Raw genomic sequence first — 18,242 nt, 5'->3', positions numbered from 1 at the left:
TTCAACCTCTCCAACATCTCCAAATATGCCCCTTTCTAACCAATTACACAACAAAGCTCCTAGTTCACTCCCTGGTCATCTCTTGACTCGACTACTGCAACTCCCTTCTCATTGGCTTTCCTCTACATAGGCTATCCCCCCCCCCCCTTCAATCCATCATGAATGCTGCTGCCAGACTCATCCACCTTACCAATCGCTCAGTGTCTGCTTCCCCTCTCTGCCAATCCCTCCACTGGTTTCCGCACACCCAACAAATTAAATACAAAATGCTACAACTTACAAAGCCATCCTCAACTTAGTCCCCAGCTACAACACTAGTCTAGTCTCAAAATACCAGCCTAATCCTTCTCTTTGTTCCTCTCAAAACCTCCTGCTCTCTAGCTCCCTTGTCACCTCTTCCAATGCTTGCCTACAGGACTTTTCCAGAGCCTCTTCAATCCTATGGAACTCCTTACCCCCCAATCTGTCCGATATCTCCTACTCTATTAGCTTTTAGACGATCCCTAAAAACCCTCCTCTTCAGAAGAGCCTATCCTACCCACATTGAACAACTGTATTTTCATTTTCTCCATCAGCTCATCCCCCACAGTTATTGCCTTTTTGTTTCTCTTGACCCTCCCTTCTAGATTGTAAGCTCTAACGAACAGGGCCCTCGGATTCCTCCTGTATTGTATTGTAACTGTATTGTCTGCCCTCATGTTGTAAAGCGCTGCGCAAACTGTTGGCGCTATTTAAATCCTGTATAATAATAATAATAATAATAATAATATTAATAATTATAATTTGGAGCAATAAAACAGATCATATATTTATATTTCAACTGTGGGTTTAGCGTTTTGTAAGGACTTGTAAGTGCCAGTTCACACCAGAATAGCATGGGAACAAGTTCCATGTTCCTTTGCGGCGAATCCTTTGATTTCAGTGGAATGTGAATGGGCTGAAATCACACTATTGCATTAAAAGTAGTGCAACGCACTTTAACTGGATCCCATGGTTCACTGGGTACCGCGTGATCCGGTACAGGCAGACACACGCAGCTCATTTGTGATGTGTTTGGGGTGTCGTTAGGAATCTTGACCCCTGCAGCGGATGACACACCCAGTGCGCCTGGAACATGGTGCGGGAAACACACAGAACGTGGGTTTCCTGCACCACGTTCCAGTGTGAACAGGCACTCAAGGTACATTCTATGGATTTTATGTGTTTTGTTAAATTTTTCATACATGTTATACTTGCCTGTTTCAAATCCAAACATTGCACACTTGCAGCACATAGCCCTTTTTGTGACCTTTAAGGTAGATAAAAAATACCATTTGGGCAAAAGAGGGGAAAGGAGGGGACTTTTTCAATGCTCAAAACAATTATACTGATAGTGTATATAAACACTTCATTTCCAAATAAGACTCCTGGGAAGAAATTGAGAAACATCACATATAATTTAAAAACATTGTACAATGTAACATGGTAACCAACAGTTGGTAGCGATTAGTAATGCATGATGAGATCCCAGCAGTGTGCATCCAGAGCCTCAACGCATTTTAATTTAAACAGTCTTCTTCAGGGAGATGGCATTTATATTGGTTTCACGTTAGAATTGAAGCATACAAGCAGGAAATATTCTGCTGGAGGTCAATATGAACCAATGGAAAAAGATAGAGCTGGCCTATATCCAGAACACTGTATCCCAGACACAAGAGACAAAGGTAGTCAACCTGGCCCTTATTGGATATAGATTCCTAATCTGCAGAATGCCAAATAGAGCAAGAACAGTAATGCAAGTATTAAAAATAATAAAAATACAACCACACTTAAATGACTAAAAGTTCCTGAGTGCTTAGAAATAGCCTTCAGGTATTTATGTACTTGGGCTGCCACCAACATCTCTGGGCCTTTCAAAGCCTAGCTAGAAATGCTCCAGATACATGAAGTGTCCCTTCCCAGCCACAAGGGGGGGGGGACAAGACCCGGATCAATCCCCGGAGAAACTAGCTATGCAAAAATCATAAAAACCCATCCGTTTGGGACAGGTGCCGAAGTTATCTTTGTAGGCAGCCACTGTATTGAGGGTTTGAAAAAAATATCTTGGCTTGCTGCTGTTGGATAATGAATACTATTTTGATAACCACCTCTTCTTTTTTTATCAGATTGGATCTGTTGCCATTTTATGCACGATTGGTTGCTACCTTGCACCCATGCATGTCTGATGTGGCAGAAGACCTTTGTTCTATGTTAAAAGGGGACTTCCGATTTCATGTAAGTTTCCAGTTTATTATTAAAGGTCTTCCATACAAGTGTGGATATGTTGGCGTTTTGTCAGACATTAGTTAATGTTGACAAGAATTTTTTTTATTTTTTATAAACAGAGATTTTATTGAAAATAACGGCATATTACAGGGGAAAAAAAGGAACAACCAAAACTGTGCAGTTAGGAATAGAAAATTGGCACTTAAATACAAGACATAACATAATGCAATGGCAGAAGACAATTCAGGCAGCACATCTTGTCAAGCTCACAACACATATGCAGGAAAATGCATAAACTCCGTTAAGTGCATTTATCCGGGCTGTGAAGACACCTGTCCTAGACCTTGTATTTAGTGGGGCACCCCCTATGCATATACATAATTTTTTGATACAGGAGAACATTGACTTCCTTCAGCCACATATGAAATTCAGGAGTTCATCCATATGAAGGGGGAAGGGGCTGGGAATGCCGCTCAGGTGTATGTCCAATCTGGTGCTGGCTAGATCCGCCGTCCGGAAAGATTCATGTAGAAATGTGGAGCCGCACACAGATGAATGAAATCAAAAATAGGGTGTCTTTATTCTTCAAAATAATCCAGGACAAACAGACAGTGTGGGGAACAGAATATGTCCAAGGTAGACGCGTTTCACGGCACGAACGGCCGCTTACTCATTACCACCGTGGTAATGAGTAAGCGGCCGTTCGTGCCGTGAAACGCGTCTACCTTGGACATATTCTGTTCCCCACACTGTCTGTTTGTCCTGGATTATTTTGAAGAATAAAGACACCCTATTTTTGATTTCATTCATCTGTGTGCGGCTCCACATTTCTACATGAATGAAATTCAGGAGGGCACTCCTGCATCCATTGCCTAGCAATCAATTTCCTGGCGATAAAAAGTGTGACTTGTAAAAAAATCGTTAGGAACTTGTCCATATCTTCATCCCAGTATATACCCAGAAGACATTGCTTAGGGTCCAGCTGTAGGGCAAACCCCATTTTATCATGCAGGAAAGCCACGATCTGCTGCCAGTATCCCTGGACCCGTGGACAGCGCCAGAGAAGGTGAAAGAATGTACCTGGAGATAACGGCACATTGGGCAGTCTCGTGAAAAACCAGGCCGGTAGTGTGCCAGTCTAATAAGGGTAAGATAGGAACAATGTATTATGAACAACTGGGTGAGGCGATCAGATAGTTTAGGAGATACCTTCTGACACGCCTCGAGGGCCCCACTCCAGTCCTCCTCCTCCATACCAACCACCTCGGACTCCCAGCGAGTTTTGACAGCATATGCTATGGCAGTGGACGAGGGTGTGTGCAGTTCCGAGTACAGTATAGAGATGAGGTGACGGGAATCAGTGTCCTTGATTAATTCCATGATAGGGAGGGACTCAATCGGAGACAGGGCAGATGGGAATTGGGTCCGAAAAGCATGTCTAATTTGATAGTATCGGAAGTGCATATGGTCAGGGAGGGAGAAGGACGTGTAGGTTATGAAAGGTGCTAAGAGTGGACCTCTGTAAAAGGTACGTGAGATAATGGATACCCCTGCTGCTCAGCGTAGTATCCGGTAACGAGCAGAACTCCGCAAGGGCCCCTATTATGCCACAAGGGGGCAAAGGTGTGCAGCGGGGGGTAGTGCATTCTATCCAGCACTACCTCCCAGATTCGGCTATAATGGTACAGCAGGCAGTCAGGGTCCCCCCTAGTCCCGGAGCGCCGGGTTCCTCGTAAAAAGTCCGTCAAAGGGTCAGCAGTTGGGTGGGACCACTTAGGGCATACCGCAAAAGAAAACTGGTACTATCAATTTTATCCAGATGGAATAACTGGACGGCTAGGTAGTATAAGTTAAAAACCCCTCCAATTTAGGGGGCGTGGCGTTGCAGGACTTTTAAGTGTACGCCAGGAGAGTTTGTGCTTACTGCGACCCCATACGAACGCCTTAAGGAGGGATTCCATTTGTTTAAAATACTTCAATGGCAAGTATATCGGGGAGTGCCAGAGGACATACAGGACCTTAGGCAAAAGGAACATTTTTGTGAGGTTCACACTACCCATGACGCCCAGGGGCAGCTTAGACCAAACCTGAATCTTAGATTTAATCAAAGTATAGAGGGGTTGGACATTATCCAAAATATAGTCCTGAGGAGTCGTTGTGACATGAACCCCAAGGTATTTTATACGAGTTACACGCTGAAGGGGCAAATCTACAGGGGGCACTGAGACCGAAGGAATGTCTAAGGGAAGAACCTGAGATTTGTCCCAGTTAATTTGCAGACCAGAGTATGTACCATATGTTTCAATGAGGGAGAGGGCCGTGACCAGAGTCCCCAGAGTCTGCTAGATATAAGAGTGTATCGTCTGCGTGCATGCTGATCTTCTCGGTCAGAGACCCCATGCGTAGGCAGTGTATGTCTGGGTGGGCCCTAATGACTATAGCCAGTGGTTCAGCCACCAGGGCAAAGCAGAGGGGAAAACGGGCACCCCTGCCTAGTACCTCTGGCAAGCGGCAAGAATTTTTAGACCATGTTCATGTCATTATTCACTATGAAGTAGCTTTAGTTTAATCCACACACTTCTAAAGGTTGCAATTACTGCAGTGTATTCAAAATATAAATATATATAGTGTGTCTAGCTTATAAATCACTTTTTTCTTTTATATTTATAAGTGTTCACATAACGTCTGTTCTGAGCTGCATAAACTGAGGGGGTGGAGACTGCAGAGGCGTGTGTCAGCAGGAGGCAGAGAAATGGCAGTACACTGATCTTCCCAATGAGGAGCTGTGTTTGGAGGGGATGCCCTGTCAGCACAATTGGAGGACAGACAGGCTGCTCCCAGCACAGCCAGAAAACTGACCACTGTGGGATGGATGTGCTTCTATGCATAAAGTGGTCCATTTGAAATAGAACAAGCAGGGGGACTGGCAGGATCACCAGGTATTTCTCAAACAGGAAGAAATACAAAAAGAACAAGATACTTTTTAATACAAGTACATGGTACAATCAAATGTTGGTGTAACAAACACTTGAACTAATTTTTTTTATTTAACTTGGAATTTTTCAATTAAATCTTCACTGTCTTCTAATGTGTAGAACAATAGAAGCAGTGCATTTGGATCGGTGCAAGGTCAGTAAAACCTTGGGAGCTGTGCTCAGATCCCCCACAGTGAATATCATCCTGTAATGTTGCGTCAGCTACTGATTCCTGCTTGGGCGCTCACATTAGCAGTTGGTGCAATGCATCTAGTTAGCTACAGGGTGCTATAAAAATCCAAGGGGGGTATACTCACCGTGACAGGCAAATGTAGGGACCTGCAACATAAACGGATAAGACAGTTCACCCTGTTTATTGGGCCATTGTAGCCCCGTAGCAAGTGTGAGATTTAATAGCTCTATTACTTGCTTTACACTTATGTGTATCCTAAATTATATTTTATTTATACTGCTAGTTAAACTATCAGGAAAGTGGTAATTTGTTTGAAAAGTATTCACTTTTACAGAGTTAAACTTTCAACACACTTACTCCATGTCTACAACCTACTCCAGGAGTACTTGCAGCCGATTACCTCACTGATGGCAATTGCGGAAACCAGCCGCCATTGCAAAAGCCCAGGCAAACAGTCCCTCTGCCTAAAGCCTGCAAGAAACTCAAACCGCTCAGTGACAAAGCTTCCCTTGCACTGGAGCAGGACCATGTTTTATCTTCAGCCTTGACATTTGATTCTATCTTAGCCATGCAACAAGTAGCCTACCTGACAAAGGGCGATTTCCTGCAACCATAGAACAGTTTCTCGGACAACTAATGGCTTTAATACAGCCATCACTGGTGAGGGCTCAAAAAAAAAAAAAACTGGTTCCCTTTCCATTGTCTACAAGAGTTGGAAAGAGAAATGCCTTCTTTATAGGATGCAAACATTGAGGGAATGAAGAGGACTTGTAACCAGTGGTATAGGGGGCCGTGGAAGATTTCTGGCCCCCGGGGCTTCTTTTCAACCAATGTTACGGCTTCACGCAATATGCCTGCCAGTGTTGATATGCTCACTTCTTTGTGCAAATCCTGCATTGTTGTGCTTGATTCTCCTCAGCAGGTCTTTTAGTACCCAAAGGGGCAAGACAAGACAGAGTCCAAAAAAGACACTCCCTATTCATGAACAAATAGAATGATGATTGGGTCTTGAAAACATTTTCACCCATCCGAGAATTATTGCAGAGCTCTATCCAGTGGAAAAGTTCACAAAAAGGTAGAACGTTCTGATAGTAGACGCTGCCATCGATCTGTCTCTTAAACATCTTACTGTACCTATCAAAGATTTTCCTTCATTCCAAGATTCTGGTGACAAAGTTTGAGACACTATTATAGGTTACTTTTACTCTCTCACTCCCCGCTCTGCAACCAGCTGTTACTGCTATTTCTGCTAGTCCAACTGCTAATTGGACTTGGGTAATGAACAACCAACAGAACTGTGTCTTCCAGGACTGTGCTTTGGTGGATCAGTTACAAGCGTTACCATTTGATACCCTAGAATGTCGTGACACCGATATCCAGAATGGCTCTGACTTCTGCCCATATGTGCAGAATCCTTTGGCTAAAAGTCTGGACAGCTGAATCTGTCTGTAAATAACACCTCAGTCCTATATATGTAATTAAATAGTGAGTGCTAGGTGCTAAAAACTACCACTAAAAAATTCCAATTCTAACTCAAAATAAATATCAAATATTGGATATTCTGTACATATAGTGTGTGAGCGGGCTCCTGCCCTACCTCACCAACAAAAATGTGATTGGTGGGTAGCTGCCCCTTTTAAAATGCCTCCAGCACTGTGTAACAAAATCATAATAGAAAGTGGCACCTGCCCAAAATGAGTATATAAAACCCTTCCACAGTGAGGAAACATAAATACAATATAGGTGTACGTTTAGTAACCGGTGTTAATTCTTGCATTATCACCGTTCTCCTAACACGCTCTAACACCGCCAATTTTTACACCGGCTGTGAGGCTGTTTAGTAAACCGTGTTGTGTTGACTCCAGCTCGGTGATAAGCGGTGTTAGCTATCAGTGTGTTAGCACTGTGTTAGAGAGTGGGGAAGGTTTAACTAGCTGCACAGCAGACATCCTGTGTGTGAAAACCCATGATCCACAGTAAAGGAACATTGAATGTTTCTCAGAGCTGTTAAAATATAGAAAATAAACACATGTAAAAGCACATACACACCCTGACTAATATTCTAAAATATAAATTTAAATATATATATTTTTTTAAACTACTATTCCTCCACCATCCTCCACTCTAAAGGATCATAAGTTAATCCTTAGAACTGAGTTATGGTGTTAAAATATAGCCAATAAAAAAAAAAACACATGTAAACCCTATACACACTTTTATTAAAATAATAAAGCTTTTTTTAATATTACCCTGCCATCCCTCCCACCTTAGCTAACTGCATTCATTTCCAGACACATTTCTTTTTCTCTTTTAGGGCTGGTTCACAGGATGCCCACACATGAATTGCACAGAAATATACTGTGCATTCCTATGCGATTAAGACTGCATGCAAAATGTACTCCATTTATGATTTGCAGTGGGTGTCAATAGAAAGTTAATGACACCCCAAAAGCAGGTTGCAAGCGCATTGCATTTTCCCACACCCACCCGCACTGGACTGCATGGTACAAAAGATCTGATTACAGTGCGGTTTAAAAGTAGTGAATGCACTTCTTTTGGTGCAGCGTGGTGTGATTTTTAGCCCATTCAAAACAAATTGGCTGAAATCGCACTGCATAGAACCACATGTAAATCGCACAGGAATGCACAGCTCATTTCTGTGTGATGCATGTGTAGGCATAGTATGAACTGGCCCTGAATGGGCTAAAATCGCACTACGCTGCACCAAAAGTAGTGCATGCACTACTTTTTAAACCGCACTGTAACCAGATCGCATGGTACAAAAGTACTATGCGATCCAGTGCGGGCAAACGCACTGCATATCCAACCTGCATTTGGGGTGTCATTACCTTTCTATTGACACCCACTGCAGATCACAAATGGAATGCATTTTGCATGCCTTCTGATCGCACAGGTACTCCCAGTGCATTTCTGTGTGATTCATGTGCTGGCATGGTGTGAATCGGCCCTTAAAAGTACATATCAATCCTATGTGTCAGCTGCCAAGCATCAGACATGCTAAGGCATACATTTATATATTTTTTTTTTTTTTCCAACCACCGAGTTAAACAAAAAAATGACTTGATTCACCCATTCACACATTCCATTTATTTGGACAGGGAATCATTTCCACTGAGCTATTGTGTTCTGACCACAGGGATACTTCCCCTCTGTCAGAATACTGATCAGTACTGCAGGCTATAGCTAGCAGCACTAATTGATCAGGGAAAACCCCGACAGGCTGGTTGTACAGAAGTCCATCTACCACTCAACTTCTGTACAACCAGCCTTTGATGGAATTTCAGTTGGTCCGTGCTGAACCAGCCAAATTTCTGTCCATGTATGACTGGCTTAAGATAGTAGTCTCATGCAGTAAGAAATATGCACCTCTCTGTCATTGAGGTCTACTGCTCTCCTTTCTCAGCATAATGTCCACTCTGCTCTGCCATTATATATGCATGATATGTGAATTCTACAGACACAGGGTTCTAGATGAACACATACCCTGCAGTCTACAATAGTGTTGTCCTGAAGCACTTACTGACCACAATGAGCAGTAAAATTCCTCCTCTACACTAAAAAAAAAAGGCCCTAACACCTGGTCTGACTAGGTGTTAAATTCAGGAGATTTAACACCAAGTTTACACTGGTTTTAAGACTCTTCTGAGCTAACACGGGTTACTAAACAGGTACATTCCTATACTAACACTGTCGTTATCACAGAGACAACACCGTAAGGTGAAGACGTGATATTTGGTTCCTACCTTAGTTAACACGGGTTACTAAACACGTCTTAGGAAATTATCACCTTGATTCTCTGTGATAAAGCCTAACACCACTTAACACCCATTTAACACCGGTTACTAAACGTACACCATAATGTATGTAAAAGTCCATATGATGCAAATCCTTAGACTAGACTTGCATGTGTCCTAGAAGTCCAAAGTGAGTGGATCCAATCGCCAATTTTATACAGTGTAATGCTGTGAAGGACCGCTTTCAAATCCCCAAAACCTGCTCCAACACGTGCTGACAATAGATTGCACTCCCTAAATCTAATAGATCAATAAGCATTCATTGAACGTTTAGATGTCCTAGCATTCATCCCCACTTTTGCCCCTTTCCTCATATACCAGAACAAAAAAAAAAATCCCAACAAGTAGGGGATATATAGTGTGATACCTTTTTTATTAGCTTCACCAAACTTAAAAACCTTATGTATATGCCCTCACATGTAAGTGGTATTAAAATACAACAGCATGCAAAAATTCCTCGGTCCAGGATCGAAATGCCCGCTGCTCGAGTCCTCCAGAGCCGACGTGCATTCCACAGGATCGAAACCCAGAAATGACGTCGACCTCTCAGCTCCATGGTGGAACATGTTTGGCGATTTGGCAGAGGTCCTTTGCAGTTACATTGTATAAATTGGTGATTGGATCCACTCACTATGGAATGAGAATTTTGGGCAAGCGCCGCTTTCCAGGTTGATGATTTTGTTATCTCACTTCTATACCCTTTGAAGGGGGATGTCTCTTTGGTGTGGCGCTTGACAAATTCATCAAAGATGTCAAAGAAGGAAAGGTACTTCTTCCACAGTGGTAGGTTTCTAAATTCCTCTCCTTGGGGAATGGGGTGGGGTCTTCTACCTCCTCCAGAGTGAAGAGCATCTCAGCACTCTACCCAGGCCCCAACTTCTTCTAAACAGAACTTCAGCCCTTTCTTTCAGCGTAAGACTTTGTACAGTATGATGGGGAAGCCTCACTCCTAAGAGTTGGGTGATGCCTGTTACAGTTTACTTCTCTCCGGGGTACAGAATAGTTTTACTCTACCCTCAACTGCTTTCTTCTCTCAAACCAACCAAAATCAGCTCAAGGACAGTCCTATTTGCAGACCGCCCTAAACCATCTCTTGTCCCAGAGAGTGTTCATTCCTTTTCCTCTATTCAAACCTGTTTACAGTACCAAAACTCACATGGGGGTATTAATCCTATCCTGGACCTAACATGCCAAAACATGTACTTTCCGATTCCAAAGTTCTGTATGAAATCTGCAAGGTGGTTATCACCTCTCTGAGACAAGAGAAATGCCTATCCTCTGTTGACATCCATGTTGACATCCAGGATCCTTTTCTCTATTTTCCCATTGACCCACCCCATCAGCACTTTCTGCATGTTACAGTAGAAGACAAACCCTGCCTTTTGGCCTATTCCCTGCTCCCAATGTAATCACAAAAGCATTTGCACCCTTTCTGGCCTTCTCTCAAATTCAAGGCAATGGAAGGTGCTAACAGATGCCAGCCACTCAGGCTAGGAAGGAGTGTACCAATCTCACAGTTCAGGAAACATTGTAACCCATGAACATCATGGAGCTCGGAGCAAAAAAAATGTCTCTGCACTTTGGACCGCCATTCTTCAGAGTTACCTAAAACAGGTTGCACTGAGACAATGCTGTGGCCTACTTCAATCACCAGGTGGGTACCAGGAGTCCTGCAACCTTAAAGGAAGCAAATTACAAACTAGGGCTGAAAGAAACCCCAAAAATCGCTACTAATTGGACCAGGTAGCATATACTATGCAATGCTTTATTGAAAATATGTAAATATCATACAAAATAAAATCAGAGCTAAAAAAAAGCACATCCTCCACCACTCTAAAATTTAAAAGACAACACTATCTTGTCACCACTGCAGCTGCTCACACACCTATTATTGGACCACGTGGAAAGATGATTTTAAGAGACCAAGTGTGGGTGGCCACTGGAACATTACGCAGGTGATAAACCACCTACCATGTATAGTGCCAACGTGACCAAATTTACTCTTGTGCCAGGCAGTCTCCACTAATGTCTCAATAGAAAGTCGCTAGGGACACTGTATAATCTGACATCTGTGACCTTATTGACGCTCTACACACATATATGACTGGCAGTTTTGACATGTTTTATTACATTATTATACTGATGGGCTGACTTTTAGGGGAAGATATGCAAATTTTGCAATTTCTTAATGGGTCGGTGTCAGTCTGGAGGAGTTGGGAGCTCAAGGCCGCCTGTATGCATATCACCTTAGGTAATGCTTACATGTGATGCTGAGCCTCCATGATTGAAAACTGAAATCCAAGTAATGAAGGGGGTGGGACAGGGACAGTCCCAAACTGGGGAGGGATTGGGTTAGTTTGCTGGATGTCTTCCAGCTTCAAAATGCGGTTTAACTGTCTTTCTGCAGCTTCTTATGCCCATTGTGAAAAGCTCACATTCTGCAGTGAAATCAGTTTACGTTTTAGTATATAATGGAGTGGGCAAAACGGATTAAAAGTAAGGCTGGAGTTCAGGTTTAACTATTGATTACAAAGATAAAATTAGGGTAAAAATGAATGAGTTGGATGTTTCCTAAACTTATGAAACTTATTGCATGTTTCCTTAGGTAAGGAAAAAGGATCAGATAAATATTGAAACCAAGAACAAAACCGTGAGATTCATTGGAGAGCTTGCCAAGTTTAAAATGTTCAGTAAAACAGACACTCTACATTGTTTAAAGGTTTGTATTGTTTTGCAGCTCATACAATTTGTATTGTATTCCTTGCTGTGACATATGCTTGTGCGGCAGTCACATTACTTAATTAGCTGTATGTGTTTGGTTTGAAAAATCTGTTGCATTATTCGGTTTTAAAAATGTTTTACAATTTTGAAGTCTGATCTAATGCGATAGGATACTATGTAAAAGTTACGCTTTTTGTTAACCAACTTTGATTGCAATGGTATAGCAGCTAATGCACAGTCCAGTGCCTGACATCTTTAAACTGTTTGTGTTTGCCCCCTTTCTAAATTAGAATAATTTAAAGACCAGCTTACATAATAGGGAAGCTTCTGTTGCATCATGGGAGCTGTTTTTATTTATTTTATTTTTTTTTCTCTCCTGACATCCATTTTAATGCAAAAGAGAACTTCTTACTCTTGTGTTTTAAAGAAATGGTGTTGTTTTTTTTCCATATGGGTTAAAGGGCATGCTAAAGGTAGGTTCACCTTCAGGTCCGGTTCACACTTATGCGATGCGGGAAGGCTGCGAATTCACAGCCTGTTCCCGCATCGCACACGCACCCCCGGCAGTTCACACTGCCATATGCGATACGCTGGGGGTGTCAATGTAATCTTAACGACACCCCCAGTTTGATCGCATATCGCAGTGCGATCGTGCAGTTCGCACAGGATCGGATCGCACAAGTGTGAACCGCTGTGCGATCCGATCCTGATGCGGCTTCCAAAAAGGGTCCTGTGCGTGTTTGCTGCGGTGCGAATTTAGCCATACAAAGTGTATGGCTAAACTCGCACCGCAGAGCTGATCGCATGTAATGAAGGAGCAGTGCGCTCCGACATTACATGCGAACCCCGCACTCGCATAAGTGTGAACCGGGGCTTAGGCGCATGTTAAACCCATATTTACGGTGTAGCATGTAAAGTGCCCCTCGTGACCCACCTCCCACCACCAGTGCACCCTGCTTGAAAACAGTGCGGCCGTGCAGGGCTCCGCCCACACAAGTGTCATTCATTCTGTTTCCTGTGAATGAGCTAGACTACAAGTACTGTCAGCCATTGCGGCTTAAGGCTTGTAGTTATCAATGAACTACGAGGGTGTTGGTGAGTGTTCTCGTAGTCCGTTGATTGTTCCTGCCATTCAGTAACTGTCTGCCCATATCAGAGGTACAGGCAGACGGCTTACTGAGTGTCTACAGGATCCACGTTTTGCATCCTGATCCACTGATGCAATGTTTTAAAGGCTACAATGTAAAAAAATAATAAATGCATATTTTTCTACCTGTTGAAAGATGTACATTTATTTATCTTTTTACAAAAGTGAACTTATCATTTAACCCCAACAATGAACTACTCTGATTTGGTCCCTATTGGTCTGTTAACTATACCGTTTGAAAAGGTTTTATTAGATCTGCTTTGATAAGTGCACAAAAAAAAGCACAGACCCCTGACCCCCCCCCCCCCCTTGTTATGGAGAGGGGGAGATGTTGTGTAGTCCCGTCTTAGGGAGACAATGCTGTATCCTGGCCCTCCCCCTGCTCCCTTGTCACAGGGTATATTTGACAGCAGCAGGAGCCAAAGGGCTCCCGCTGTAGCCTCTCACCTCAGTGCTGGATCAAGAATGGGCTCGCGTAAGTATAGGGGTGGCGGAGGGGGGGGATACCTATGCACAGAAGGGTTTATGTACCTTAATGCATACAAGGCATTAAAGTGGTTGTAAACCTCAAACATGAAATATGAACAAAGCATATCCCTCTATAGTGTGTACCAGTCTCAATCAAAAGCACTAGGTGCCATTTCTGTCTGCTGCTTTTGTTTCTATGCTATCTGCATGAATCACTTTGACAAGTTTTTCTGACACTAAGAGAAAAAGGTGACCGGGGTGGGATCTCCAGCTGATTGACAGCCTCAGTTCTGTTACTGTGAGCTGTGTAAAGGGGTTGTCTCTTCCTTCCAATCAGCTCTCAGACCTCTCCGCACTGAGCTCTACATAGTGTAACTTCTCTGCCCCTTTTTTCGGGATCCTTAGATAAGCTTTATAAATTCTAGACTTTGAATTGATGTAGAGAAGGAAAGACCGGAAATAAACTGGTACAATTTATGCACGAAGATTTGTTTAATCTCTGTCATCACCTGAGGATAGTTCCTTCACTGGGAATACTGTATGTAATGGTTTACAACCACTTCAAGGTAAAAAAAAAATATGCCTACCTTTACAACCACTTTTAAATCTACCTAATTTGTGTGTGCACAAAGAAAGTATCCAAGATAGAATGCTCCATCCCAGCTCTGCCCTTTAATAGCGCTCATTTGTTTAAAACGGCTGCACATGTTGTCAGTACGTCTTCATTTTTTTTTTTTTTAATCTATTTGAAATGTGTGTGAAATGCGACAAAAACTGAATATTCTCTGTTATACCACGTCAGTGTGAGGGGGAAATTTTTGTTAGGTACTTTTATGGGTGGAAATGTAGAATTCCAAAACACCTTTTTTAGGTTTCAATGTGTTTATAGATGTTGTTTAATTCTTCATCTATAACCAATCTGCATATTTATGTGCATTTATTTTCTGTGCCATGACATTTGAGATCTTGTTAATAAGTCTTCCATTTTACACTATTCTATTGTTAAAGCCGATCTACCACCCAAAGATTAAAAAAAAAAAAAAAAAAAGAAAAAAGCAAGATTTTAAGCAACTCTTTCTGGGAAAAAAAATGATCAGAAATGTCTACATGCAAAAACAGAAAGCAAATACTTGCTTCTCCTGTTGCCTGTGCCTCTGATTGGTGCTCTGTTTAAGAAGATTCCTAAATGGATTCTTCCTTCCTTAATCTTCCTTCCACCTCCTGTGTCCTCCACTGCACTTAGTGGTTGCTCGTGCTTACCCACCCTATCGGTGACATGATGGTTGGTGGGAAGAACCACTAAGCATCATGGGGGACAGAAGAGTTGACACACCTGAAAGTGGTTCCCAATGGACTTCAGAGAGGCAAGTTTTATCTGAACAGAGCAGCATTCAGTGGCACAGGCAACAAGAGTATTGAATATTTTGCAGGACCTTCTTGTGCATTTTTTTTAGCATGACGGTCACTTTAATGAAGTCTAAACCTTGTGTTGTGTTAGAAATGAATAAATAAAAGAGAAACACTTATTTTACGTTTTTCTAAGCTGTGTATATTTAATTCATGCAGATGCTTTTGTCAGACTTTTCACATCACCATATTGAGATGGCCTGCACCCTGCTTGAAACCTGTGGACGATTCCTTTTCAGGTCTCCGGACTCGCACTTGCGCACCAGTGTTCTGTTGGTAAGATTGGACATTCTATATGGTTTTCAGTCTTTGGAGACTGCACTTGTGCACAGATATACAAAATTTTCATGAATTATTTTATGTTTCATTAATATTCATTTGGGTGATTTTAACCCGCACACCTTAACATAAAGTCCCAAACCTTTTACCGCAGGGAAATTACAGGTGCAAAGTACTGTACAATGTATGTATATATATATGTGTGTGTGTGTGTGTGTGTGTGTATATATATGTATGTGTGTGTATGTATGTGTGTGTGTATATATATTTATATATGTATATATATATATATGTGTGTGTATGTGTGTGTGTGTGTGTGTGTATATGTGTATGTGTGTGTATATGGAATCATATTTAATGTCATCTTTTTAGAACCATAAAGCTCCCTGCCCACTGCATGTAAGACATTCAAAGGACCCTAGTGCAAATCATGACTGCTAGCATCTTAAAAGCAGAGCTCCTTCATTGGTATACGTGCGCTTGTAATATTTGTTGCGATGCATACTAGCTCATTATGTCTTTCTCTTGCAGGGTGTAAAAAAAAAAAAAAAAAAAAACCCCCAAAAACGAGTTTACAACCTCTTTAACAAGAAAATTGTATGATGTATGGCCAGCCTAAAAATGTTTCTTCTGGACCAACTGGAAGTAGGGATTCTAATTATAAAAAAAGACAAACCACTGAGAACACTTTAGTTTGAAATTCCATTTAAGGGCTTGTGTAAGCAGTAGAGGAATGTGAAGGCGTGTACTCTTAACTGTATTTCTTTAATGTCACGTAAATCTGCCTGTTAGTCATATGAATGTGTTTAAAAACAACCCTTTGCAACTGGTCTTATGTAAGAATCTGATTTTCTTTTGTTCATTGACAAACACAGCTCCATATCTTCTTTGACCCTTGGGTTATTCTGCTCTCCTTAGGAGTAGGACACTTGGCCAAAAAGAGTTAAGAGTTTGACTACTCTAATAGGGCAGTCCCAGGGGGTATACTCCCACTTCCTGCTCTAGCTCTTCAGTTTTTTCCTTGCCTAGTCAGGTGTAAGAACCTAGCTCCCTGCTGGAATCTTCAGTCCTAGCAGCTTTTGTGCTGGGATCTGGGGGGGGGGGGGGGAGCAGTGCACACAGCTTCCACCTGCCCTTGCGGAGCTGGTGGGCTTTTTAGTCCAGGGGGTTGCAGTTAGTCTGTCATGCCTTTCTGATTGTGGCCCCCTTAGTCTCCGGTCTCTCCGTGACAGCAATATCCTTTAGCGCATGATATGGCAAATATACTGATCTGTGGACCAGGCTGTCTAGAAGGCCTTGTGTGATCTTCCCTTTGGGGGAATCGCCTGTTCTGAGTCTCCCTGGAAGGACCTCTTCTGGAGGTTCCTTGCGGACCTAGTCTGGAATGTCGAGAGCAGGTCCTTCCAGACCTGAAGACGAAGTCTCTTCCTGCCTATTAATCTTTTCTCCAGTAGACTAATATAAGAGTAAGCGCCACATTTGTGCATCTGTGCCATCCATACCAGTCCGTCTGCACCTCCATCATGACTGCCTGAACTGAAGCTTTATCCCCAAGCAGGAGCGCCCATTAATCTTCTTTCTCCAGTATATTGGTCAAATTACAATAGTTAACTTTATGAGGGTAACGCAGTTTCAGCTAATGTGAGTGTGTAGCAATGCCAGGGAAATGAAACTTTAAAAATGTATGGCTTCATGATTAAAAGTATGAGAGGTGGCTGGAGAAAGATCAGGACCCGGGACGTGCTAAATGTACACTGTGTCGTAAAACGTTTGACATTTTGAACATGGGAGAGGCAAAGCACCAGTCTGCAGCTGCTTGCTCGACAGCTTCCAATCCGATCGCTGGCTTTTTCACCCATGCGCCTGAAGTGATACCGGCTCCCAGCTTAGTTACTTGAAGTCATGGAATTTTATTGGTAAAAATGTGAACCCTGCTGAATGATCTTCTTCGAGCAGAGTCTCCGACTGTTCTGACAGAAAACCGGGAGATTACTGTGCGGATTCTGTAGGAGTTTGTTGGATATTTAATTTTCAGTTATTGGCCTTGGCTCTCTCCCACCTAGTTGGACTTTCTGGGTCTGTTCTGGACTCGGCCTCAGCCAGGATGTTCCTCCCATAAGATAAGTTCCAAAATCTGTTCACACGAAACCTCTTCAAGGTCCTGTCGAGTCGGGATAAGAGAAGGTCCCTGCTTCGGTGGCTTTGCTCTCCGGCGCTTCGACAGGGTGGATCTTCATTTCCCTGTACTGAACGGTGGTCACCATGGATGCCAGCCTGTCTGGGTGGGGTGGCGTGTTTTTGACACTGATTATGTTCAGGGGGTCTATCCTCTAGAAGAATACATACTACCGATCGATATACTGGACATCTCCTCGGAGGTGTTTCATTAGTGGTGTCTCTGGTGGGGAACTCCCGAGTTGGTCTTTTTGGTTTCTCGTCTCCACAGGCGGGTGTTTGGGTTTGTGGCGCGGTCTTGGGATCCTCTGGCCATCGCCACGGACACGCTGGTGGCTCCTTTGGGGCCGGTGTCCTCTGAAATACGGCTTTCCTCCTCTGGGATGTCTGCTAAGACTCCTGCGTAGGCTTGAGGCAGAAGGGATTACGGCCATCCTAATGGCTCTAGACTGCCCTTGCCAGTCTTGAAGGCTGACTGTTGCTGCTATGTAAACTGCCCGACTTCACACACCGCTTTCCAGTTCTGGATTATGCCTAACTGATTCAAATTACAGCATCCTTTAGTGTACCTTGACCTGTTACTTGACAGCATTATGTACGCTTCAAACCAGGAAGATCAAGCAGTGGATAAGGTATCAACCATGAGACCTAATTGCAGGACCCACCTTTTGCATTTAGGTCTTAAAATGCACCTACATTAATAGAATTGAAAATTGTGCATTTAACAAAGTTCGACACAACAAAAAAGGTAGATTGGATCCTGGTACAAACTTCACCTTCCAGCCTTTTTCTGCTGTGTTTGTTCTATGGGTGGTCAA

The 18,242-nt window shown here is 42.8% G+C and overlaps 1 protein-coding gene across 2 annotated transcripts in view; it reads left to right on the top strand.

The window, feature by feature from the left end:
* Positions 1-18,242, top strand: part of UPF2 (UPF2 regulator of nonsense mediated mRNA decay) — a gene marked incomplete at its 3' end in the record, with an annotated part of 673,568 nt that overhangs the window by 585,851 nt on the left and 69,475 nt on the right. For both annotated transcript variants that reach the window (XM_082254342.1, XM_082254343.1), the window contains exons 9-11: positions 2,145-2,253; positions 11,833-11,946; positions 15,130-15,246. In XM_082254342.1, coding sequence (XP_082110468.1) covers positions 2,145-2,253; positions 11,833-11,946; positions 15,130-15,246 — 340 coding nt within the window. The remainder of the gene's footprint in view (positions 1-2,144; positions 2,254-11,832; positions 11,947-15,129; positions 15,247-18,242) is intronic.

The sequence above is a fragment of the Pelophylax lessonae genome, assembly GCF_965119305.1.
Source record: "Pelophylax lessonae genome assembly, chromosome: 4".
NCBI lineage: Eukaryota > Metazoa > Chordata > Amphibia > Anura > Ranidae > Pelophylax > Pelophylax lessonae.
Note: the sequence above shows the minus strand (reverse complement) of the source record. Positions and strands in the feature narration are given on the sequence as shown.